General features: G+C 41.6%; 1 protein-coding gene across 1 annotated transcript in view; it reads left to right on the top strand.

Moving 5' to 3' along the window:
- Positions 1–22,458, top strand: part of SLC22A3 (solute carrier family 22 member 3) — a 91,908-nt gene that overhangs the window by 31,936 nt on the left and 37,514 nt on the right. Inside the window, exons 2-5 of the mRNA XM_079146593.1 lie at positions 10,136–10,239; positions 18,368–18,522; positions 20,052–20,220; positions 21,052–21,169. Of these exons, the coding sequence (XP_079002719.1) occupies positions 10,136–10,239; positions 18,368–18,522; positions 20,052–20,220; positions 21,052–21,169 (546 nt within the window). The remainder of the gene's footprint in view (positions 1–10,135; positions 10,240–18,367; positions 18,523–20,051; positions 20,221–21,051; positions 21,170–22,458) is intronic.

Below are 22,458 nucleotides of genomic sequence, written 5' to 3'. Positions count from 1 at the left end.
ATCCACACAACCACCGTTCACATGGTACATTGTTTAGGAGCAATAGGAATCAAAAAAGAGCATTTTTTCATTACATAAGAAATGTCATTTTGTATTGCTAAACATGTCACACTAAGTAACTGATGATGGGGACAGAGGCGGGGTGTTCCCATGGGAGAAGCTAAGCAATTGATGATGGGCACAGAGGCGGGGTGTTCCCATGGGAGAAGCTTATTTCCTACATAACGGGAAGTCTCAGAGAGAAACAGAGTCTGTCTGGCCTACAACATTCTCATGGAACCAGAACTTTCAGCGCATCACAACGTAAGTTTCTAAATAAATAAATTATGGGTGATGCTCTCTGAAAAGTAATTTGTTTTTCCGGCTTTAAAATCTGGTCATACAGAATCATAATTTTGTAACAAACCCAAGTTTTTGAACCAAGAAATAAGGACATGTAGTCAGAGAAATTTTAAAAAGTACATTTTGGAGAAAAAAGAAAATTATATTGGGACTTTTCTGGAAAATTCAGGATCTGTGATCACAGTTGAGGTGCTGACTTGTAGGACTAACTGACATTGGCATCCCGAAGGCTCTGAAGGTAGGGAGGGCATCTCCCATCTGGTGGACACATTTTATCTAGGCCTTGAAGAGTGACTTTATCAGACAGAGAAGAGATTGAAAATTTGTTTAAAATTTTGTTTTTTAAAGATGTTCCAGACAGAGGGAAGAAAGGGAGCTCAGAAAGGTAAAACAAGTGGAATGTGGTTGAAAAGTAATGGGGCTTAGGGTTTGGGGAATGTGTCGAAGCATGATGGGAAGAGCCCTGAAACAACTATAAACCCCAAATTTATTCCATAAAAGTGGGAGCCTGTGACTTGATTAGGTTTCAACCAAAGGAGGGATAATCTCATCCCCAAGGCAAGAGCCAAAGGGCATCCTCCCCAACACCTCAGGCGGGAGCTGTAGTTGTTGGATGGCAGGAGATTACTTTTGCAGTATCTTGTGAATACAGCCTCTGAAAGGCCCTTTTCCCTTCATTGATACAGTGTTATGAAAAATAATACAGCAGACCGGATTTTGGAAGCGGGGACCCTAACGCTTGAACTTCAGGTGTTAGGAGTCATGATGGTCTGGTGGGACAGGGTGCCGGAGAAGCAGCTCCCTCCAGGATTCAAGGTGACCTTGTTTCCCACCCGTAGAAAAACCAGTGCTCACGTATTGGGCTTAATTCTGTTTCTTTTCTCTCAGTTATCTCCTGTCTCTGTTTCTTATTTTATTCTTGTTTTTGTTGTTTTGGGGTTTTTTTTGGTGTCCGGAATTGAACCCAGGAATGCTTCGCCTCTGAGCCACATCTCCAGCCCCTTTGATTTTTTATCCTGAGGCATGGCCTCCTTCAGTGGCTCAGGGCCTCACTAAGTAGCTGAGGCTGGCTTTGAACTTGTGGTCCTCCTGCCTGCCTTGGCCTGCCACTGGGATTACAGGTGTGCGCCACGGCCCGGCCTCCTTCGTCCTTTCTCTTGGGTCCTGCAGAGCTTCTTTGAAGGGGTATCTAGGTACCAGGTATCATCCACTCTCCTCCACCTCAGTCTGCTGCTCACGCCTCCCCTTGTCTTCGTTTGACCAGTTCTGATCTGAATTGTCAGCAGTCCCTTTGTGCAGGTGCTCCTCTCTCTCGTGCTTCCCTGAAGCCGTGGCTTCGGGTTTTAAGATTCCGCAGAATCTCTTCCACGCGGAGTCATTTTCTGCAGGCGCTCAGGTGGTCCTGCCACCTGACTTGCTGAGCCTGGCCCCTGCCTGGGTCTTCTCTTCTGCTCGTGCTTACAGAGGGGTGGTGTCTGCTGGGTACTGGCCGGGTGCCTCTTCAGTTTCTTCCCGTTCCCACTTATTGTCCTCATTTTCTGGATGGTGGATCAGGAGGAGATGGCCATGGGCCCAGGAGTTCTTGCAGCTTCTCCTTGTGGGGTTTGCTGAGGCTGCACAGGACAGCAGGGAGGAGGTGACCCCCCTGCCAGGTGCCCAGCAACTGACCTCTGTAGTATTTGCTCACACACACAGCGTGGCAGCCAGGCTGCGGGCAGCCCATGCAGCTGGCCCTGGCTCTGGCTGGATGCCCAGAATCTGCCCCCTCAGGCTTCCTTGGGGCCTGGCTTCCTTGGAGGGAGGGCAGGAAGGACTCCCTGGAATCAGTTACCTTACAGGCATCCCCACCTCAGGTGAAGTGGCAGCAGGGACACCCCCAGGCTCTGCTCACACCTGTCCGCTTTCTGTCAAAGCTTTCTGGAGCCTGTGGACAGGACCCTTCCTGAGTCCCTATCTGTGACCCGGAATATTTAGTGTGTAGTGATTGGGGCCTTTCATCTGGAAATTGTGGGAGAGAGGAATCTGTGACTCTGTGACCCTTAGGAGTTGGAAGCCAGTATTTGTTTTTTGGCCATATTTCCTAAATGTGTGTAGTAGTTTCCCAACTCTTTGAATCTGGGCTCCCTCTGGATAAACATGGACATTTCACACTACTCACTTGTGACTCTGTGCCCTTCCATGGGGCAGATGCAGAGGCCCTACGTGTGTGTGCGCTCTGGCGCTGCGGGGGCGTCCAAGGGTCCAGATGTCATCCTGACAATCCTGCAGCGCCCTGTGGTGTTTCCTGACTCCTGTGCTATTTCTTCAGCCCCTTTACCCGTTTTCCAACCTGTCTTTCCTCCCTCCCTCCCTCCTTCCTTCCCTCCCTCCTTCCTTCCCTCCCTCCCTCCCTCCCTCCCTTCCTTCCTTCCTTCCTTCCTCCCAGTCCTTTCTGTTTCCCTTCCTTCAGTGAGTCCTAAAGGGTCTGGGGAGAGGATGAAAATCCCTGCGGAGGAAGGTGTGGGTGCTGTGCTCTGGGTTCACCTCAGCAGCTGTTTTTAGGGTATCCCTTTAAGTGAGATTGTCTCTAAGCCTTTTCCTTATTCTAGTAAAATCTTAAAAAGACTGCCCATAGCTTGCCATATCTCAGATTCCCTCAGAAAACAGATGGTGAGACATAGCTGCGGGGTCACTAGGGCAGGGGTGGCCCCAGGCGGCAGAGTCACAAGAGGAAGGGAAAGCCTGCGTCCATAGTGCAGCGGTCCCTGGCCTGGGCAGCCGGCTGCGCAACCTGCAGAGCCAAGGCCCGAGTTTCCAAGAAGTCGGAGGTCGCAAGAGGCCACAGGCACTGTACCCAAAGCCTTGCGTCCTTGTTGCCTGGAGCTTCCTGTGGGCCTGGAATCTGCTGGGAAGAAGGGTAATTCACCCCCAGCTGCTCCCTGCCGCCAGGCCCCTGCTCCCAGCACTGGGCGGAGCCAGCGCCTGCGCAGCCTGCTGGGTGTGGCTGTGGCTTCCGCGCCCTGCAGTGGGTGCGGCCCACACCTCGGGGCGGGCGGGCCAGCTGGCAGGTCAGGTCACAGGCCTCGCAGGTACTGAGGGGCTCTCACGGAGAAAGCGGCCAAGACCTGGGCGTGCAGCCAAGGGGAACCCCGGGAGACCAGAAGTAGGCCCGACACAGCCTTCTTTCCGCTGGCTGCGAGTTGGCAGAATAGGGCCAACGGGAGTCGTGAAGGCTCTGATGGGGCGGAGCCTCCACAGAAGGAAGGAGCTGGGCCTCAGGCCTCCAGGAGGCCAAGACACGCTTCCTCTTGTTCCATCTCCTGCCGTCCTGCATCTGTCCAGGGCTGGGAGGAAGCCGGTACCCCTGGGAGAAAGATGCAGGTCTACAGAGGGCGGCAGCGAGGGTAGGACTGAGGACGGAGTAGGCAGGAGTGTGGATGGGGACCGCCCATCCTGAATCCAAGCAGTGACAGCAAAGGGCAGCCCTCTCTCTTTCTCCCTTTTATAATTTTTTGTCCTAATGCTTCATTTGTGCAAAACTCTCAAAATATTTCAATGCGTGTATTGGTTTCCTAGGGCTGGCCTAACAAATTTCCAGAAACTGGTTCCTTAAAACCGTAGAAACTTCTCTCACAATTCTGGAGGCCAGAAGTCAGAAACAAAGCACATGAGGGCTGCCCGCTTCCTGTAGCCTCCTGGAGTCACTCTTCCAGGGCCCCTCCTGGCCTCTCCAGTTGCCCAAAATCCTCAGCCCTCTTTGACTGGTGGACACGGACCCAGTGTCTGCCTCAGTCCTCACAGGTGGTCTTCTGGTGTGTATCTGTTTAGCTACCAGGACAACTGTCCTCACATCAGGGCCCACCCTGATCCAGTATGACCTCATCTTAACTAATTACATCTGCAAAGGCTATTTTCAAAGAAGGCCACAATTTTGGGGGGTATACTACTTAACCCCATAAAATATGCTTCAATTAACTATGCCTCAGAAAGCACTTAAATAGCCAGTGTCCTGTACATAACTGTCACTTCATGGACTAGATTCTGATTTAATTGGCCTGGAGCGGGTCTCAGAGTTTCTTCAGTCACCCCAAGTTATTCTGATGAATAGCCCATGTTGAAAACCATGTTAAAACCTTCAGTCATTTATCATCATCATCACTGATTCTATTGCAGTTGGCGACATTTATTGGACATTTAATATAGCTCAGGCACTGAGCTAAATACTTTACATGTATTATCTCAATGACATCATCAACGCATCTCTTGTCACTTCAGAGACAGAGACACAAAGGGTCAACGATGTTAGGAACACAGAGCTGGGGATGGCAGAGCTAAGACCTCCAGGTTGTCTGGGTCCACTCTTCTCTGCCTGGACAGCCCTACACAAACTAAGATCGTTTCATCTTTAGACGGTTCTGTTTACTCAGAGAAATGCTAAGTGTTTTAAGATGCGTCGTTGCGCGTCCTCACCTCAGAGCCGGTGCTCCCAGGGCAGAGGGGCTGGTGCATCCATGAGTCCTCTAGCGTGTGAGTTTCAGTCTGCAGGACAGAAGTCCATCCCTCTCAAGGCATTGCTGTTAACATAGATTTAATATCTTCATTTCACAAGTTCAGACAAAAAGCCATGCCTCTTAAGACACCTCCCCATCCCATGCCAACCTTATTTTCGTGACCATTCGTTAAATTGTGGCTGGGATGAGCTTTGGAGCTTGGCTTCCAGGACTGAAAACATCTCCCATGAACCTTTGTTTCTCAGGGAGCCTCTCACGCCGAGCCAAGTCTGTGCTGTTCTGGGCAATTGCTGCCAGCTCTTTGGGCCCACTCCACCTCCGGGACCTGCCCTCATCCACTGAACTCCTGCTGTTTCCATGTGCACCATTCCAGACTCTTCCTCTGTGCCCTTGAGCTTCACCCTCTCTCTGCCCTGAGCTCTTTTGTGCCTTTGGTTTCCTGGGTGACAAGCCTGCTGTCCCAGCCCTGGCCCCCCACACCCTTCTCACTGCGGGTGGGGCAAGGGGCTTCTCAGCCCAAAGCACTTACCCGCAAGCTCCCGGGGCTGTGGCAGAGCCACCCTGAGTTCACTCACGGCTGCAGGATTCACTTACATCCCAGCCTCCTCATGGACCCTGCTGCCCTGCTGCCCCCAGTCATTCCTTTCTCTGAACCCCTCTCGTGTGTAGACACTCATTTTAGACCTTGGTTCCCCTGAATTCACTTGCTCCCACACTGCGTAAAAGGCTCCTGGAGGAGCGGAGCTGGGCGTGCCCAGTGCTGGGATTCTCCCGGCCTCATCTACGTAATGGCCAGCACACCGAAGTAGACCTATCTAGAAATACCTGTGACCATTTTTTATATCTGCAATTCATCATGATGGTTCATACATTTTTGATATTAAATGAAGATGCCCAAATAATGCCATCAGAACCTATTAAAATATTTTCATTATGACTAAAATTAAGAATGAGAAGCTTTCCCTTCATGGAAACCCCAATTATTTTTTTAATGACTACTATGATTTTTAACCATTGGGCTCTGAGGGGGGGGGCCTATGGAAGTCAACGTTAATTATTTGACCAATGCCAAATATAGCCAGGGGCACACCATACCTGACAATCAAACCCCAGCAGGCACTGATATTTTTAAACTCATGTGATGAATTTAATGGCCCCCGATTAGGAATGGTTCCATTTATAACTTGTCTTAGTTTACTTTCTGTTGCTGTAACAAAATACACTTATAAGCAAGGTGCTTATAAGGGAAATTGCTTTATTTAGTTCAGTTTGGGGACCGAAAGTCTGAGATCAGCAGCCCTGTCTGGTGTCTGGGGAGGGCCTCCTGGTGGGTGGAATCGCAGTGGTCAGGGGTCCTGTGGAGGAGAGGAGATGGCAAGTCAGGAAGCAGAGTCATCCGCAGGCTAGGCTCTCTCTTTTTATAGCAATCCACTTTTGAGGGAACTAACTGGGGTTGTGAGAGAACCACATTGATTTCTTCCAAGGTGTCCCCCAGTTATCCAATTATCTGGCACAAGGTCCCATGTCTGAAAGATGACACCACCTCTCAACACCACCCTAGACCCCAAACCTCCAGCACATAAATCTTTGGGGGATAAACCACATCTCACCTTAACACAGCCCATCCTTGGGCAGTTGAAAGAAACAGAGACACGTCAATATTATAATCTGACTTCAGAGATTGCCCTTTCCCCCAAACAACACACATAATGAGCAGGTGCTATTTCTCATGGCTCAGAGTTGAAGTCACATCCTGTGATATTTCTCTAATCTTCCAGTCTCTCTTGTAAAAGTCTGGTCCAGAGACTAAATAAGACCTTTGTGGAAAACCAGCTGATGTCATCAAGGTTCATTCCCTGGGATTTGGGGAGCAGACAAGGCCCCCACCTGAGCTTCTAAGCCTTTTGCAGACCTGCTAACCTTATTTCTTACCTTTGACATTGATTAACTGAAGATATTTTGTTGCTTTAGTTTAAAGAATAATTTAGAAATCACAACTTTGACATATCTAATAATAACTCGCCTCAACTTTTATTATTAAAATTAAATTAACATAATGTCTATTTCAATTTAACTGGCAAGCTCTAAGAAAAACCCTGAGTTGGAAACCCTTCAAAAATACCTAATTTGGCTAGAGTTGATTGTGTTTTCTGCAAAATGAAGCGATGTAATCCTTTTGACATTACATGAACAGCTGCTTAAGGCTTTTATCAGACTGACTTTCTGTTCATGCCAAGGAGAGCTATTCTCTTTGTGTAAAAGTGACTTTGAAGATTAATAAGTAACAGAATGGGTACACATGGATTTATGGACATTAAAAAATTCAAAATATTTTTGCATGTGTATGCTTTGGAAAAAAATCAGAGATGCCTCACTTGTTCTACATAGATTGCCTGAAGAAAGACAAACCAGTGCCTCTGATTCCAACTTAAGTAAATTCTCAACAATCCACAATGACCTCCCATTGACAAGAGGCAGGTTTTAGGTATCCCAGAAACTCTAAGCATGTAGTATTTTATTTTTGGAAAAAAATAAACCTTAGCTTAGTAAGCCCATAGGCTCCAGTGTCTGCTCACCTCTCTTTAAATATGATTAACACATCACAGGCCCAGACTTCTGCATTAGCAGGCAGTGAGTTCAGAGGTGATTGGGAAGCCCTAGCCTTAGAAGGCAGGAATCTATTCCCTGATTGAATAAACCAAAGTCAAAACCAAGTTCTTGAATCCTTGCTTCTTCAGTGTTACTTATATTGGAAATATAAGCATATACGTGAATTTTTGTGCATTTCATTTAAAAAATGCATACTTTCAATTCATTTATTTTTAATTTTGAAAATTGGCATGATCCCAGTCATAAAAACAGAAACCAGGCTAGGTATTACAAAACACAAAAAGATGGAATAAAATGATTTACGTTTGAGTTATTTTGGAAGAACTGGAAAAGGAGAGCGAAGAGATCAGGAAAGCAGGTCTCCGAGCATGGTGGCCAGCCCTGCCCTGCTGGATGGCCAATTCCAAAGCCCACCACACCTGTGTGGTCCTCTCTCTTGGCTGGATGGTGACTGCAGGACGGGGCTGACATGGCCACCAACCACCATTGCCACTGCCAGGGATGGTGCTGGAGCCACTGCCATGACCAGCAGCAGAGTCCCTGTCCCCCTCCTGTCTTTCGACCTCTCGCTGGCTCCTTAAGCTACACAGAGCCCAGCAGCAAAGGAGTCTGGGAAACGTGTGTCTACACCTCAAACCCTAGGATGCAGAAAAAAAGCAGGCCATATCTGGCACAGACGCCTGTGACTTTATCCCAGTACTTGAACCATTGTGACTTTTATTTTCAATTCATTTTATTTAAATATGAAGTACGAAAAAATCCTGCTTGACTGTTTCTTCATTAAAGAATAAATTTTGTGGGTTAAAGGACATTTAGGGTGCATTTTAATTCTCACAACTCAAAAGCAGCTGGCCACATTATTTATAAGGTTCACTCTTGCTAAGTCCTGCTACAAAAAAGCACTCCTTGTGTCCCTGCACCAACTAACCTGACCATTTGAGGTACTGCTGGATGAAGCCAATTCTACTGCATGGGTTCTTATATTTGACGATGGTTGATATTGTCTAAGGCAAAATGTTGCCTTTTCTCTGGTAAGTCAGGAATCTGCTTGCTTTCTGAGGTTTATGCCCATGTTTTCTAGGTGTAGGCATTCTGCCCATGCTTAATCCCAGTGGGAAATTATTTCAGATAAATAATCATCTGCAAGCTCACTGAAGATAAAATCACACCTGCATAAACCAAAACTGATGATAAATCCTTTTAAGTTGCCAAGAATAGATTACTACTAATATGCATCTATGTAAAATTCTTCCATTTCACTTATCTTCTCAGCAATTCTGTGAGGAGAACCCACTACTGTTACCCCAACTTTTTTCAGATTAACTTGACAAGTCACCACTGGCTATGGAACCAAGATAAGAAGTTGGGTCTTATTGATCGATTATTAGAGTTCGCTTATGAATTTATGCTCAAACTCTTACGCCAGCCTTGTCTTCTCTTCAAGCCATGGGCCAAAGCAGAGGTCTTCAGTGGGGACACACACGCCCTCTGGGGACTGCAGTCAGTCACTGGGGGGAGCGCCTGGATGTTCCCCAGGAGCATGCTTTCAGATCCCACCTCGGATGTGTGCTCCTGCCCCAAAGGGATCTGTCTGAGGACAGGAGGCACAATCCTCTCCCTCTCACCAGGAGGCACTGACTGGGGTTTACGACCTGGGTCAACAGGCTGTGGGACAATCTGAAATACTAGTTTTGATATGAAGAAAGTGGTTAGGAAGTGAAGTAGCTAAGGGCCAGATTAAAGATCTTTTTTGCAATCTGGATTGTTTCTATTTCTTTTCTTAAGACATGTTCATCCACAGAGTTTCTGTATGAAACTGTATGAAATCTGGCCGTTAGAGAATATAAAACAGTTTTGATGATAGATCAGTATGTGAATCTTGGCACATGACAGGGAAGGTCAAAGAATCGAGTGACATTGCTATAAATACTCCATTCCCATTACGGTCTTCACACACACAAGTTTTCTTGGACCACAGTTTATAAAAGTGAAACACAGAGTAGGACTGATGTTGAACCCTTGCTCATTCCAGTAAGAAGACATGTTCATCCACAGAGTACAAGACCCGATGGGAAAAGCCCACTCTTCTTGACATCTGCAGAAAATGTAGAAGTACATTTACAACAGAACTTTACTCCTGTGCAAGAATTATTTTAAAACATCCACAACACCTATGTTTTTCCAATTATGGTCTAATATTTGGAGACTTTTTATAGCAGGAAATTTTCAAAACTCAAATTTTATATACATATAAAATTCATTACACGAAGCAATCTGGTAATTGATAAATATTTTCTGTAAAAATAATATATTAAGATAACAGTACATGGAAATAAAAATAAGTATTCAAAGAGGAAAAAAATCAGTGTCAAATTTTAGACTGTCAACTAATTTCTGTTGGATGCTGGTGGGTAATCCAATCACTCTGGCATTTAAACTCTATTGAATATACTTAAAAGATGACGTAATGACAACATTATTTTAAAATATCAATATTTACAGCATACTAGAAATTATATCCTATGCAAGTTATGAAACAAAGAAATTGTTGATATGTCAGTGTAAAAATGCATGTGATACATTTTCAAAATTTATTTAAGGAGTATATGAGCAAAAATGCTTAATAGGAGATAAGAGGCCTTGAAGATGAACCTCCCTGATTGTCTCCAGGCGTGTTTTCTTTGTTTTCCCAGTTTGACCTTGTCTGTGTCAATGCGTGGATGTTGGACTTCACCCAGGCCATCTTAAACCTTGGCTTCCTGGCTGGGGCATTCACCTTAGGCTATGCAGCAGACAGGTAGGTACAGATTTGACGACCTTTCAAAGCAATATAATGAAATGCATGCATATAGTTTGTATTTTATATCTTTGAATGAAAGGACAAGGAATAATTTAATAGGCCATATATTTATGAGCAGAGGGCATCGGGGATGGGGGCGTCAGAGAGTGAATTTCTGAATACCGTATTTCCAGCTCAGCATAGAAGGGGCTTAGAAGTTGTCGCGAAGTCCTAACCAAGTATACAGTTGGACAAACTGAAAAATCAGCAATTCCTCATGGGTCTGTAAGAAAGTTGAAGTCACAGAGTATATGTCTGCCCCCCAAGTTGGAGAGACAGACAGACAGAAATACTCAGTAAAATCTACCCAAGCAAAAATGGCGATGGGTGCTGGGTTAGGAAACCTGGCCTGAACTGAGGCTCAGGGTGAACGTGTTTGAACCTTAACAACTCCTGTGACTGGCTGGGGGACACACTTTTGTGATTTTTATCTCCTGGAACTCTACCAGGTTCTCCCAGTAAATATTAAGAGGAAACCCCTCATGTTTCCACCCGGAGGAGTGAGAGGGAGGGGAGGGGAGGGGACCCTACTAAAACCCACGGGAGCACTCTGTTCTCAACAGGCCCACCCCCAAGAAAAACCAGCTAACCAGAACCTAAACCGCAGGTTAATCAGAACCTAAAATGCCCGGGGAAGAAGAATGTCAGTTCCAGCCACCTCTAGCCTGCCATGCGGGCAGAAGGGAAGTCCCCCAGGCCAGCCAACTCTGGCCATCCTGTCCCAAGTAAGGGGAGGAAAAGACATTAGTGATGGTCAGAGTCCAGAGGCTCACTGAAGGACTGAGCCCTCGTGGGACTCTGGAACACACCCCTCCCCAACGCTTCACTACCACATCACCAAGGACCTATTTATAGCTGTTGCTTTTACTCAAGAAAAAATTAAAACGTTTACCAAAAGCTAAAAAAAGCAAAAACAGAACCAAACAAAACAACAACAAAAACAGGTTGAAGAGAGACAAGCAAGTATCAGAACCAGGAGCAGACATGGTAAGGATGTTGGAATTATCAATCAGAAATTTAACACTATGGTTAACATGCTAAGGACTTAATGGATAAAGTAGACAGTGTGGAAAAACAGATGGGCAGTGTAAGTAGAGCTGGAACTTCTAAGACCCAAAAAGAAATGCTAGGGTCAGACACTGTGACAGAAATAAAGAATGCCTTTATTGGACTTACTAGTTGATTGGCATGACTGAGGAAAGAAATCTCCAAGCTTGAGACTGCTTCAATAGAATAGTCAAATCTGAAAATCAAAGAGCAAAAATGACTGGAATAAAAATAGCATAATATTCAGTAACTGTGAGATAGCTACAAAAGGTATGATGTATGCATGAGAATTCCAAAAGGAGAAAAGGGAATTAAAGAAATATTTGAAACAGTAATGACTAAGAATTTCCCCAAATTAATGTCAAAAAACAAACCATAGATCCAACACACTCAGAGAACACTAAGCAGGTTGATTGCCACCAAAACTGCACACAGAGTTACATCACATTCAAACCACAGGAAATAAAGAAGGAAAAAACCCTGAAGAAAGTCAGAGGGGAACACCTTACTATAGAGGAGAAGCAAAGGTAAAAATTGTGTTGGTCAACTTTCTGTCACTGTGACAAAATACCTGAGATAAAACAACTTAAAAGGAGGAAAGGTTTAGCTCATGGTTTTAAAGGTTTCAGTCTGTGGTCACTTGACATCATTGCTTTTGGGCCTAAGGCAAGTCACAACATCACAGAGAAAGTGCATGGCAGAGGAAACTACTCACCTCATGCTGACCAAGAAGCAAAAAGAGGAAGAGAAGAATGAGCCAGGGTCTCAACAAGTCCTTCAAGGACACACGCATGATCTAACTTCCTTCCACTAGGCTCCACCTCCCAACAGTTCCACCACCCCTCAGTAGTACCACCAGCAGGGAACCAAGTAAGTCTGCAGTGCATGATCCTTCAGGGGTACCTAGGATTCAAACCATAACACTTCTTAGAACCTGCAGTCAAGAGGAAATTGAAGTGAAATATTTAAAATGTTGGGAGAAAAAAGCTTTCAACCCTGGAATTCTGTACTCTGCAAAAAACTATCCTTCAAAAGTGAATGAGAAATGCTTTCTCAGACAAACAACTGAAAGAATCCGTTGCTAGTAGACTTTCTTACAAGAAGTGTTAAAAGTTCTTTAAAGTGAAGGAAAAACGATACTGGTCAGAAACTCAGGTCCACAAAAAGAAAGGAAGAATATTGTAGAAGGAATAAGTGAAGGTAAAATAAATTATTTATATTTTATTCTTAATTGATCTAACAAATAACAATTTATTCAAAACAATAAGAACCATATAATTGATTATATGCTTATGTATTTGTCATATATTATACACACACACACATGTCTATGCTTCTTTATGTTTACGTATATGTAAAAAAGTAGCCGCAATTACACAGGGGAAAGGAGGGAGGAATAAGGATTATTTTGTTATTATAATTTGTTTGCTTTAGCTATGAAATAGTATAGTGATATTTGAAAATAGACTTGGATTCCTTGTGTGTATTGCAAACTTAACCCTAACCCTAACCTTAATCATTAAAAATGTTTAAAAAAGGAAATATAATTGATATGTTAATAAAGAAGAGAAAATTGAATAATATAAAGTGGCCAACTAAAACTAAAAAGGCAGAAAAATTACAGATAACATAAATAGGAACAAAGAAAATAGTAGCAAATCTGATAGATATTAATCCAACTATATCCACAATCACTTGAATATAAATGATCTAAAGCCATCAATTAAAAGTTGGAGACTTTTCAGAAAGGATTAAAAAGCAATACCTGACTATATATTATCTACAGGAAATCCACTTTAAATATAAAGTCACATAGAGATGAAAAGTGAATGGGTGGAGAAAGATACACCATACTAACCCCAACACAGGGAAAGTGGAGGTTGCTATTTTAACATCAGACAGAGCAAACTTCAGAACAAGGCATGTTATTAGGGATAACAAGGGGCCTTTCATAATGATAAAGGAATTAGTTCTCCAAAAACACAATTCTCAACACATATGTGCCCCAAAACAGCATCAAAATAAGGGGGAGCAAACACTGATAGACTTTAACATTCCTCTATCAAAAATGTAAAGTCCATCCAGCAGAAAATCACTAACGGTGTATCTGAACTCCCTGGCACATCAATCATCTGGATGTAATTGACATCTACAGAGCACTTCATCCAACAACAGCAAGGTATATGTTTTTCTCAAACTTTCACAAAGCAATCACCAAGACAGATCTTATTCTGGGCTATGAGAACACCTTTAACAAATTTAAAGGAATAGAAATCATACTATGTCTGCTCTCATATCACAATAGAATTAAACTAGAAATAAATAACAGCAGGCTGTGAAACCCCCAAATACTTGGAAATTCAGTGTTATACTTCTAACAACAAATAAGTCAAAGAAACATCAAGACAAAATTTAAAGTATTTTGAACAAAATGAAAATAAATGAGCACAACTTATTAAATTTGGATTCAGAAAAGGCAATGCTCAGAAAGAAATTCATAGTATTAATACATTTATAAAAAAGAAGGCATATCTAAAATAAATTATCTAAGCTTCCGCCTAAGAAATTTTAAAAGAAGAGCAAATTAAATCTGAAGCAAATAGAAAAGAAATAATACAACTTAGAATAAAAATCAAAGAAATTGAAAATAATAAATCAATAGAGAAAACCAATAAAATAAAAAACTGGTTCTTTGAAAAGTCCAATAAAATTGGTAAGCCTCTAGCCAGTCTAAGGAAAAAAGAGAGGACTCAAATTAATAGTTAAAAATGGAAGAAGGGATATCATCTCAGACCCCATGGGCATTAAAAAGTAACAAAGAAATACTATGAACAATTCTATGGCCACAACTTTGGTAAACAAGATTAAATGGATCAATTTCTCAAAAGACAGAATCTGCAAACGCACACAAGAACAACTTATTTTAACAGGTCAATATCTATTAAATAAATGTAAGCAATAATTAAAAGCCTCCCAAAACAGAAAGTACCGGGCTCAAATACTTGGTAAGTGAATTCTACCAAGCATTTACAGAGGAAATTATATCAATTTCTCTATAATTTATTTCAGAAGATAGAAGCAGAAGGAATACTTTCTAACTTATTCTGTGAGGCCAGCATTACCTTAATGCCAAAACCAGACAAGGACAAAACCAGCATTACCTTAATGCCAAAACCAGACAAGGACAAAAAACTAAAGACCTATAGTTCTCATGAACATAGATGTAAAAATCCTGAATAAATATTAGTAAGTAGATTCCAAAAATGTATTAAAAAGACATACCCCACAACCAAGTAGGATTTATCTCAGGTATACAAGATTGGTTCAACATTTAAAAATTATCTAAGTCCATTTTGTGTTACTAAAAAAAAATTTTCAGAAGCTGAGTAGATTGTAAAGAAAAGAGGTTTATTTCACTCACCATTCTGGAGGTCCAGGAGCATAGTGCCAGAATCTGCTTGGTTCTGGTGACAGCCTGAGTGCATGGCAGCACAAAGGCAGGAGTGCATGCAAAAGAGAAACCATGTATGTGGAAGGAGCAAGCACACTTTACAACAACCTGCTCACACAAGATCTAATTTACTCTGTGAGATCAGCATTAATCCACTCATGAGGGTCGAACCCCCAGACCTTCCACTATGTCCCAACTCTTAAAGATTTCACCACCTCAACACTGCCACACCAGGGACCAAGCCTTCATGGACAGACCATATCCAAATAATAATTTAAAAATTAATGTAAGATATTACATCAAAAGGCTAAAGGAAAATATTGTGCAATCATATCAATCCATGCAAAAAAAGGCATTTGACAGAATCCAACTCTCATTCATCATAAAAATTCTCAAGAAACTAGAAATAAAGGGGTACTTCCTCAGCTCTATTATGTCTACCAGAACCCCTTATAGCTAACATCACAGTTAATGATAAGAAACTAGATGCCTTCCTATTAAGATCAGGAACAAAGTATGAGCCCTCTCTTCACTCCTCTTCAATGTCATGTTGGAAATCCTAGCTATTGCAATCAGGCAGGAAAAAGAAATGAAAGATATACTGATTGGGAAGGAAGAGATAAAATTGTCTTTGTTTATAGATGACATGATTGCCTGTATAGAAAATCCTAAAGACTTATCACAATCAACAACAACAATAATAAAACTCCTGAAACTAACAAATTATTATTGCAATGTTGCAGGATATAAGGTTAGTACACAAAAGTCAATTGCTTTTTGATATATCAGGAATGGACAAGTGAAATTTGAACTCAAAAACAATACTATTTGTATTATTATCCACAAAATGAAATACTCAGGTATAAATAAAACAAATATGTACAAGATCTATATAAGAAAACCTATAAGACTCTCATGAAGGAAATCAAAAGGGAACTAAATAAATGAACAGTCATTCCAAGTTCACAGATAGGAAGACTCAGTGTAAGATATCAGTTCCTCCCAATTAGATCTGTAGATTAAATACAATCCCAATCCAAACCCCAGCAAGATAACTTGTGGATACCAGCACACTGATTCTTAAGTCTATATGGAGATGCAAGAACAGCAGCATCAGCAACACTACATTGAAGAAGAACAAAGTTAGAGGGCTGACACTTCAAGATATATGATAAAGCTACATGAAAAAACAATGTGATTTTGGTGAACACATAGAGACAAATAATGGATAGGTCACTGAAGTAGAACAGAGCTCAGCAGTATAAGCATTGTCAACCCATCTTTGACAAAGAAGCAAAGGTAGACTTTTTAATAAATGATGTTAGAACCACTAGGCATCCATATGCAAATGAATGTATGTAGATCCAGACTTTATACCCATAACAGAAATAATTGAAAAAGGATCATAGGCCTAAATATGTAACACAAAACTATAAAACTTGTAGGAGAAAATTTAGGTGATTTTGAGTTTAGTGATGACTTTTTAGAAACACTATCAAAAACATGGTCTATGAAAAAAGAATTAATAAGCTAGACTTCATAAAAATTAGAATTTCTGCTCTATAAAAGATGCCATCAAGCTAGTGAAAAAATAAGCCACATACTGAGAAAAAAATATTTGCAAAAGACATATCTGATAAAATATTCTTATCCAAAATATACAAAAAACTTTTAAAACTCAACAAGAAGAAAATAAATAACCTGGACTGAAAAAAAAAAAAATGAACCAAAGACTTTAATAGACACTTTTACAAAAGAAGCAATACAGATGATAAGTAAGTGTATGAAAAGTAGCTTCACATCATATGTCATCGAGTAAATGCAAATTAAAACAATGAGGTGATACTACACACCTTGTAGATGACCCAGATCCAGAACACTGACAACATGAGATGCTGGTAAGGATATAGAGCAACAGGAACTCTCATTCCTTGCTGGTTGAAACACAAAATGTACACCACTTGGAAAGACATTTTGACAAATTTTCACAAAACTAAATATATACTATCCAGCAATTGCACTCCTTGGTATTTACCCAAAGGAGCTGAAAACATATGTCTGTACAGAAACCTACATATGGATTTTTTACAGTTTTATTCATAATTGCCAAAATTTAGAAGCGACCAAGATGTTCTTCAGTAGGTGAATGGATAAATAGTCCATGATAAAACCTAACAAGCTAAAAAGAAATAAGCCACCAGCCATAAAGAAACATGGAGGAAATTTAAATGCACATTGCTAAGTGAAAGAAGCCAATCTGAAAATAATATATCCTGTATGATTCTATCTATATGATATTTTATGAAAGGCAAGACTGTGATGATAATAAAAAGGTCAGTGGTGGCCAAAGGTTAGGGACAACCATGGATGAATATACAGAGCAAGTGTTATTTTAGGCAGTTTGATTATTCTGTGTGATATTGTGATGGTGGACATGTGTCTTGATAGATTTTTCTAAATCCTTGGCACATATAACACCAAGCATATAGGCTAATGCACAGACTTTTTAATGATGGTGTGTCAATTGTAGGCTGTTTTAGTCAGCTTTTTCATTATCATGGCCCAAAAGACCTGACAAGAACAATTAGAGGAGGAAAAGCTTACTTGGCTCATAGTTTTAGAGGTTCGGTCCATGATTGACCAACTCCATAGCTCTGGGCCTGAGTGAGACAGAACATCATGGCGGAAGAGTGTGACAGAGAAAAGCAACTCAGAACATAGCAACTGGAAGCAGAGAGAAAGCAGTCTGCTCATCAGGGACAAAACATGCCCCAAAGGCATGTCCCCAGTGACCCACCTCCTCCAGCCACCCACTACCGCCTACAGTTATGGCCCAGCTAATTCACATCAGTGAATCAATCTACTGATTAGGTTACAAGCCTCATATCTAAACTTTTCACCTCTGCACTTTCTTGCATTGTCTTATGGTTGATTTTTTTCGGGACACCCTCACATCCGAACCGTAGCGTAGGCTCATCTGTCATAGCAAATGAACAGATGTGGAGGGGAGGGCACATGAGGACTCTGCACCTTCTGTTCAAATTTTGCTGTGAATCTAAAACTGCTATAAAAACTAAAGTTGCTTTTTAAAAAAATCAACGTAATCCAAAGTTTCCTTCCATCTCTGCTGACTCAAGCAAGATGTGATATGTGGGAATTTCTGTGGGGAAAAAAATGTCATCTAATTAAATTGCTTGCAGATCATTAATAATCAACTTTTCACCAGCCAAAAATTGGACACAACCGAGCCAGTTAACTCCAGACCCTGGGAATATTGTGCACAATACCTTTTTCCTGAGCTCTTTAACAATAGCTGTATAATTGGTGAAAATAAAACTGCAAACTCCCATCAGCTGTGAACTTCAGAGGGTGGAAAGTGCTTTCAGATCGCCATTTTGTTCTATCCTCTCTACCATCACACTCCGGAAAGGGGGCAGATTAAAAGCAAGCACATGAATCCCGAGTTTAGAGAGCTCGGGGACATGTTTTCTGTACCTACAACTTCTTTCCTCAACATGAAAATAACACTTTCCCCCCATTATGTTAAAGAAATGTTTAAGGCGATCTCTTCTTCTCTTTCTCAAAAAGGTATGGCAGGATCGTCATTTACTTAATATCCTGCTTTGGTGTTGGTGTCACCGGTGTGGTGGTAGCATTTGCACCAAATTTCCCTGTGTTTGTGATCTTCCGCTTCCTGCAAGGTGTATTTGGAAAGGGGACATGGATGACTTCCTACGTGATCGGTAAGGTTTCCTGGCGCCCTCTTCCCAGTTGGGGAGCTAAGGTCACATGACCGAGAGATGCCTGCTGGTGTCTTTCCTGGGGAAAGCAAGTGCAGGAGGTTTCCTTCTGGCTACTTCCATTGTTTCTGCAAACTGGGGGCTGGGGGCAGGATTCTGACTGCTTTAGCAACTGACATGCCCTTTCATTTGGGGAACCAAATACTAAATACCATGAGGTCCCCGCTGAGTCACTTGTGAGCACTCCTTTGGTAGTTATTGCTTGTTTTCTAGCTTTGCTTTTTTAGAAATTAATTTCTACAAAAATTTCAGCATCTTCTTGAAATAACATTTTCAAAGCATTTGTGTGTGTGTGTGTAGCATATTCTGTGCTATAGTTCAAGGTTACTTTCCTGTATTCTCAAATATTATTTCTTTAACTCCCCTTCCATATAAATAGAGAACTCTTTACCACATGGGAGGTATGGCCTAAAAATGAGGAGCCTATTTGTGGCCTTTACTATCTATCTTCCCTAAATAGAAAGTCAGACCTTCCGGGCATGAGAGAAGGAAGCCTCTCCTCTGCTTCCCGCCATATTACGTGGAAGAGGCCCAGATGCCCTTGGCTCTACTCCTAGTCCAGGACCAACCACCTACTTTAAAGTCATGGTGGACGTGTGCTCCAGGAAATGAGAATGTTCCTCTCGGATTATTGCTGCAGAGTTGGGCTTCCACTCTCCCGTGACTGCCACATGTTACCCAAGCAACGCCTACTCTGGAGACCTTTTGAAGATGTTTTTATTTACAGGTGGAAAAAGGAGAGAGTTCTAGGAGGGATGGGTCATCGGTGGTGGGAGCAGAAAGGATACCTTTGAAATCAGAGGCGTTTCGAAGGAGACCCAGGCCCATGTGAATGTTCAAAGGTGTGGTCTTAGGGTCATAACGAGGTACCTATCCCAGGATGATCAGAAATAGAAGAAACCCAGGAGTGGGAAGGGGCAGAGGAGGAAAGAAGTCCAGCAATACAATTCGTTACCTGATTTTTAGGGTAAATATCACATAAATGAAAGTCCAACACCAGGAAGAGAATTGTTATCATTTAATAGAAACTATCTCATGATAATAGAAAATTATTTATGGAATTAATATTCACAATGAATCTCCTATGAGACTCTAGTAGGCAGATTTTTAGAGATACAGTGATAAAATGTATCCAGTTTACTTAAATTTTGATAATTAACATTTACCTTTCTAAGTAATTATCATTGGAGCTTTCCTAAAACCAACTGGCAAATTCTTTGTATTCCCGCCATACCCAGCAGGGTGCTGGGCTGGGTGTTTAAGAGGAATGTGGCAGAGAACAGTGAGAGGAGAGCGTATGAGGTCCTGGAACGAGCATCTCCCTCATTTCAGAAAACATGGACACCTCCGTGCCCTGGAGTTCTGGAGTGCTCCCGCATGCTGACGGGTATAACAGGTGTAACGTCTCTTTGCTTGTTGATCTTGGAGCTGATCTTGAGCTTCCCTAACCTCTTGTGTTTGTTTTCCCTCAGTGACAGAAATAGTAGGTTCAAAACAAAGGAGGATTGTGGGAATAGTGATTCAAATGTTCTTCACCCTTGGAATCATAATTCTCCCTGGAATTGCCTACTTTATCCCCAATTGGCAAGGGATCCAGCTAGCCATTACGCTGCCCAACTTTCTCTTCCTCCTTTATTACTGGTAATGTGGTTTTGGTCATTATCATATTTATACTTACTCCAAGGAAATGTAGAATCCAGACCAACACAAAAATGCTAGCAGCAGGGAGCATCTCCAGAATGGCTCTGGGCGTTGAGAATTTTTAGAGAACTTGAGAATTTATAGAGATCACTTACTAATTATTTGTTTTATGGTTATCACCGAAAATAATAAAATACCAAAACAGAAAGTTCTAAATAGAGTTGTGCATTATATTTTTTTGCTTTGCAAAATTTTAATGAAAACTATAAGGTAACAGCTACATCTGCCAGTATTTCAACATGCAAATTAAATGCAGTGAAATCAATTTTCTTCTCTGTATGCACTATTAAGCAAATTAGCCTTACTTGGTAATTCTCTGAGGAATAGAAAATGTTAAGAGCATCAGAAAATTAAATTATCAAGAAACTACAGGTGTATGCACTTGATGCTTATTGGCATGAATATGTTTTAATCATTCCTCTTATTTAACTTTAAAATATGGACCAATCAATGTACATAAATCAGGTTGTTAACCTTTTCTAAGTACTTACTAAATCCAAGTTCTTCTCATTTATGCATCAAAGACACTGATAGACTGTCTTGCAAGAGCAATGTAATACTGATTTTTATGAGCAGTGATCCAATAATCAAGTTAGTGTGTTTTCCATTCATTATGCATTTGCAAAGATTATATTTCAGAGAGTTTATTATCAGCTGAGAGTTGCCTCAACTTGTACCTAATTGCAAGATCCATTCTAATAGAAAAACTGAAGTCATAAACTTTTAGATTTTGAAATTCCTGACATAATTCAAATAAACCTTCTTTGCCAGGGTGGTCCCTGAATCTCCCCGCTGGCTGATCACTCGGAAAGAAGGAGACAAAGCATTAAAAATCCTGAGGAACATTGCTAAATGCAATGGGAAGTATCTCTCGCCAAATTACTCAGAGGTAATTTTATTCATTACTAGTAACAAATATTGTTAAATTGGGTGAATTAATTTGTCACTTATATACTTGATTTTGCTTCTTAAAACTATACATATATTCTCAAAATGTGACTGAATCATTTTTAGATGAGACTAATTGATCATCCCAGTCCTTATTTTAATAGTTGCACCAAGTGACTTGAATCATTATACTTTCTTTAATGTAGCTCTCATAATAGTCACTGATTCATCTTGATTGCACAAACTATAAATCTTTTCTTGACATTCAATGTAGTCTAAAGGTTTGTTTTAAAATTTAGTCTTTGGAACAGTATTTATCCAAACCAGAGCTCAAGCAATAATGTGATATTTCTGCTTTAGGTTCACATCTTTCTTCCTTCTTGCCTTTTTCTTTTCTTCCCTTTCTCTAACAAAGACTTTTTGGGTTCCTCTTTATCCCCGCACTAAGAATGGGGGGAAATGAAAAGCTCATTCTTTGTCCTGGGGAAGATGTGAAATGCAGTTGAGGATATAACTCAGGGCTGAGGCAACCTCGGGGTAATTGGAGGACCATGTAAAGAAATATAGGCCCTCGCCTTAGCTGCAAAGGCTCGGTAAATGCAGAGTGACAGAAGGATTATTAGAAGAGGAAGACTAGGTAAGAATTTGGGGAAGTCATGAATTTCGATTTAAAACTTGAAGAATATTGGCTGTTAACATTGTTTCCTTTGTAGTATTCAGTTTGTTTCAGTAGAAACATTCTGATAAGAAAGAACGTGCTGATAAGAAAGACTCTTGATTGGTTTTACCATCCCTTCCAGGGCCCAGAACTTGGTCAGAAATGCCTGGATTTCCATCTTCTCCCTTCCTTCTTATATGAAGTGGTGTGCAGAAGCCACTGTGCTTACAAAGGTTTCCCCTGGCCAGTTGTCCCTGTTGCATGTGGGTTAATGAGGAACCTCCAGGTCTACAGGTGCACAAATGTGAGCAAAATCAAGCACATTTTCCAACGAGTAGGACTAGCTGATGCTTGTCCTTCTCTGAGTGTGCACATATGAGCTGAGAATTCCTTTTAGGAAAAGCAATATTCCATGACCCTCCCGGCTTGCTCATGTATCCCGGTCTGCAGGTCCTCATAGCGGGGTGAAAGCTATGATTGTGTGTGTGCTGTTTTCATGGTCAGGTGAACGTTTTTGCTGTTCGGTAAGCGGTATCCTGAAGATACTGCACATGCAGTCCCAGAGGCCAGCAAATGTAAGATCTAAGTCAAGGGTCATATGCTCGTGGAAGCAAGAGGCAAGTTCTGACCTT

Source organism: Sciurus vulgaris, assembly GCF_902686455.1.
Source record: "Sciurus vulgaris genome assembly, chromosome: 7".
NCBI classification, from domain to species: domain Eukaryota; kingdom Metazoa; phylum Chordata; class Mammalia; order Rodentia; family Sciuridae; genus Sciurus; species Sciurus vulgaris.
The sequence above is the reverse complement of the archived record's forward strand: the minus strand, read 5'-3'. Positions and strand labels throughout refer to the sequence as shown.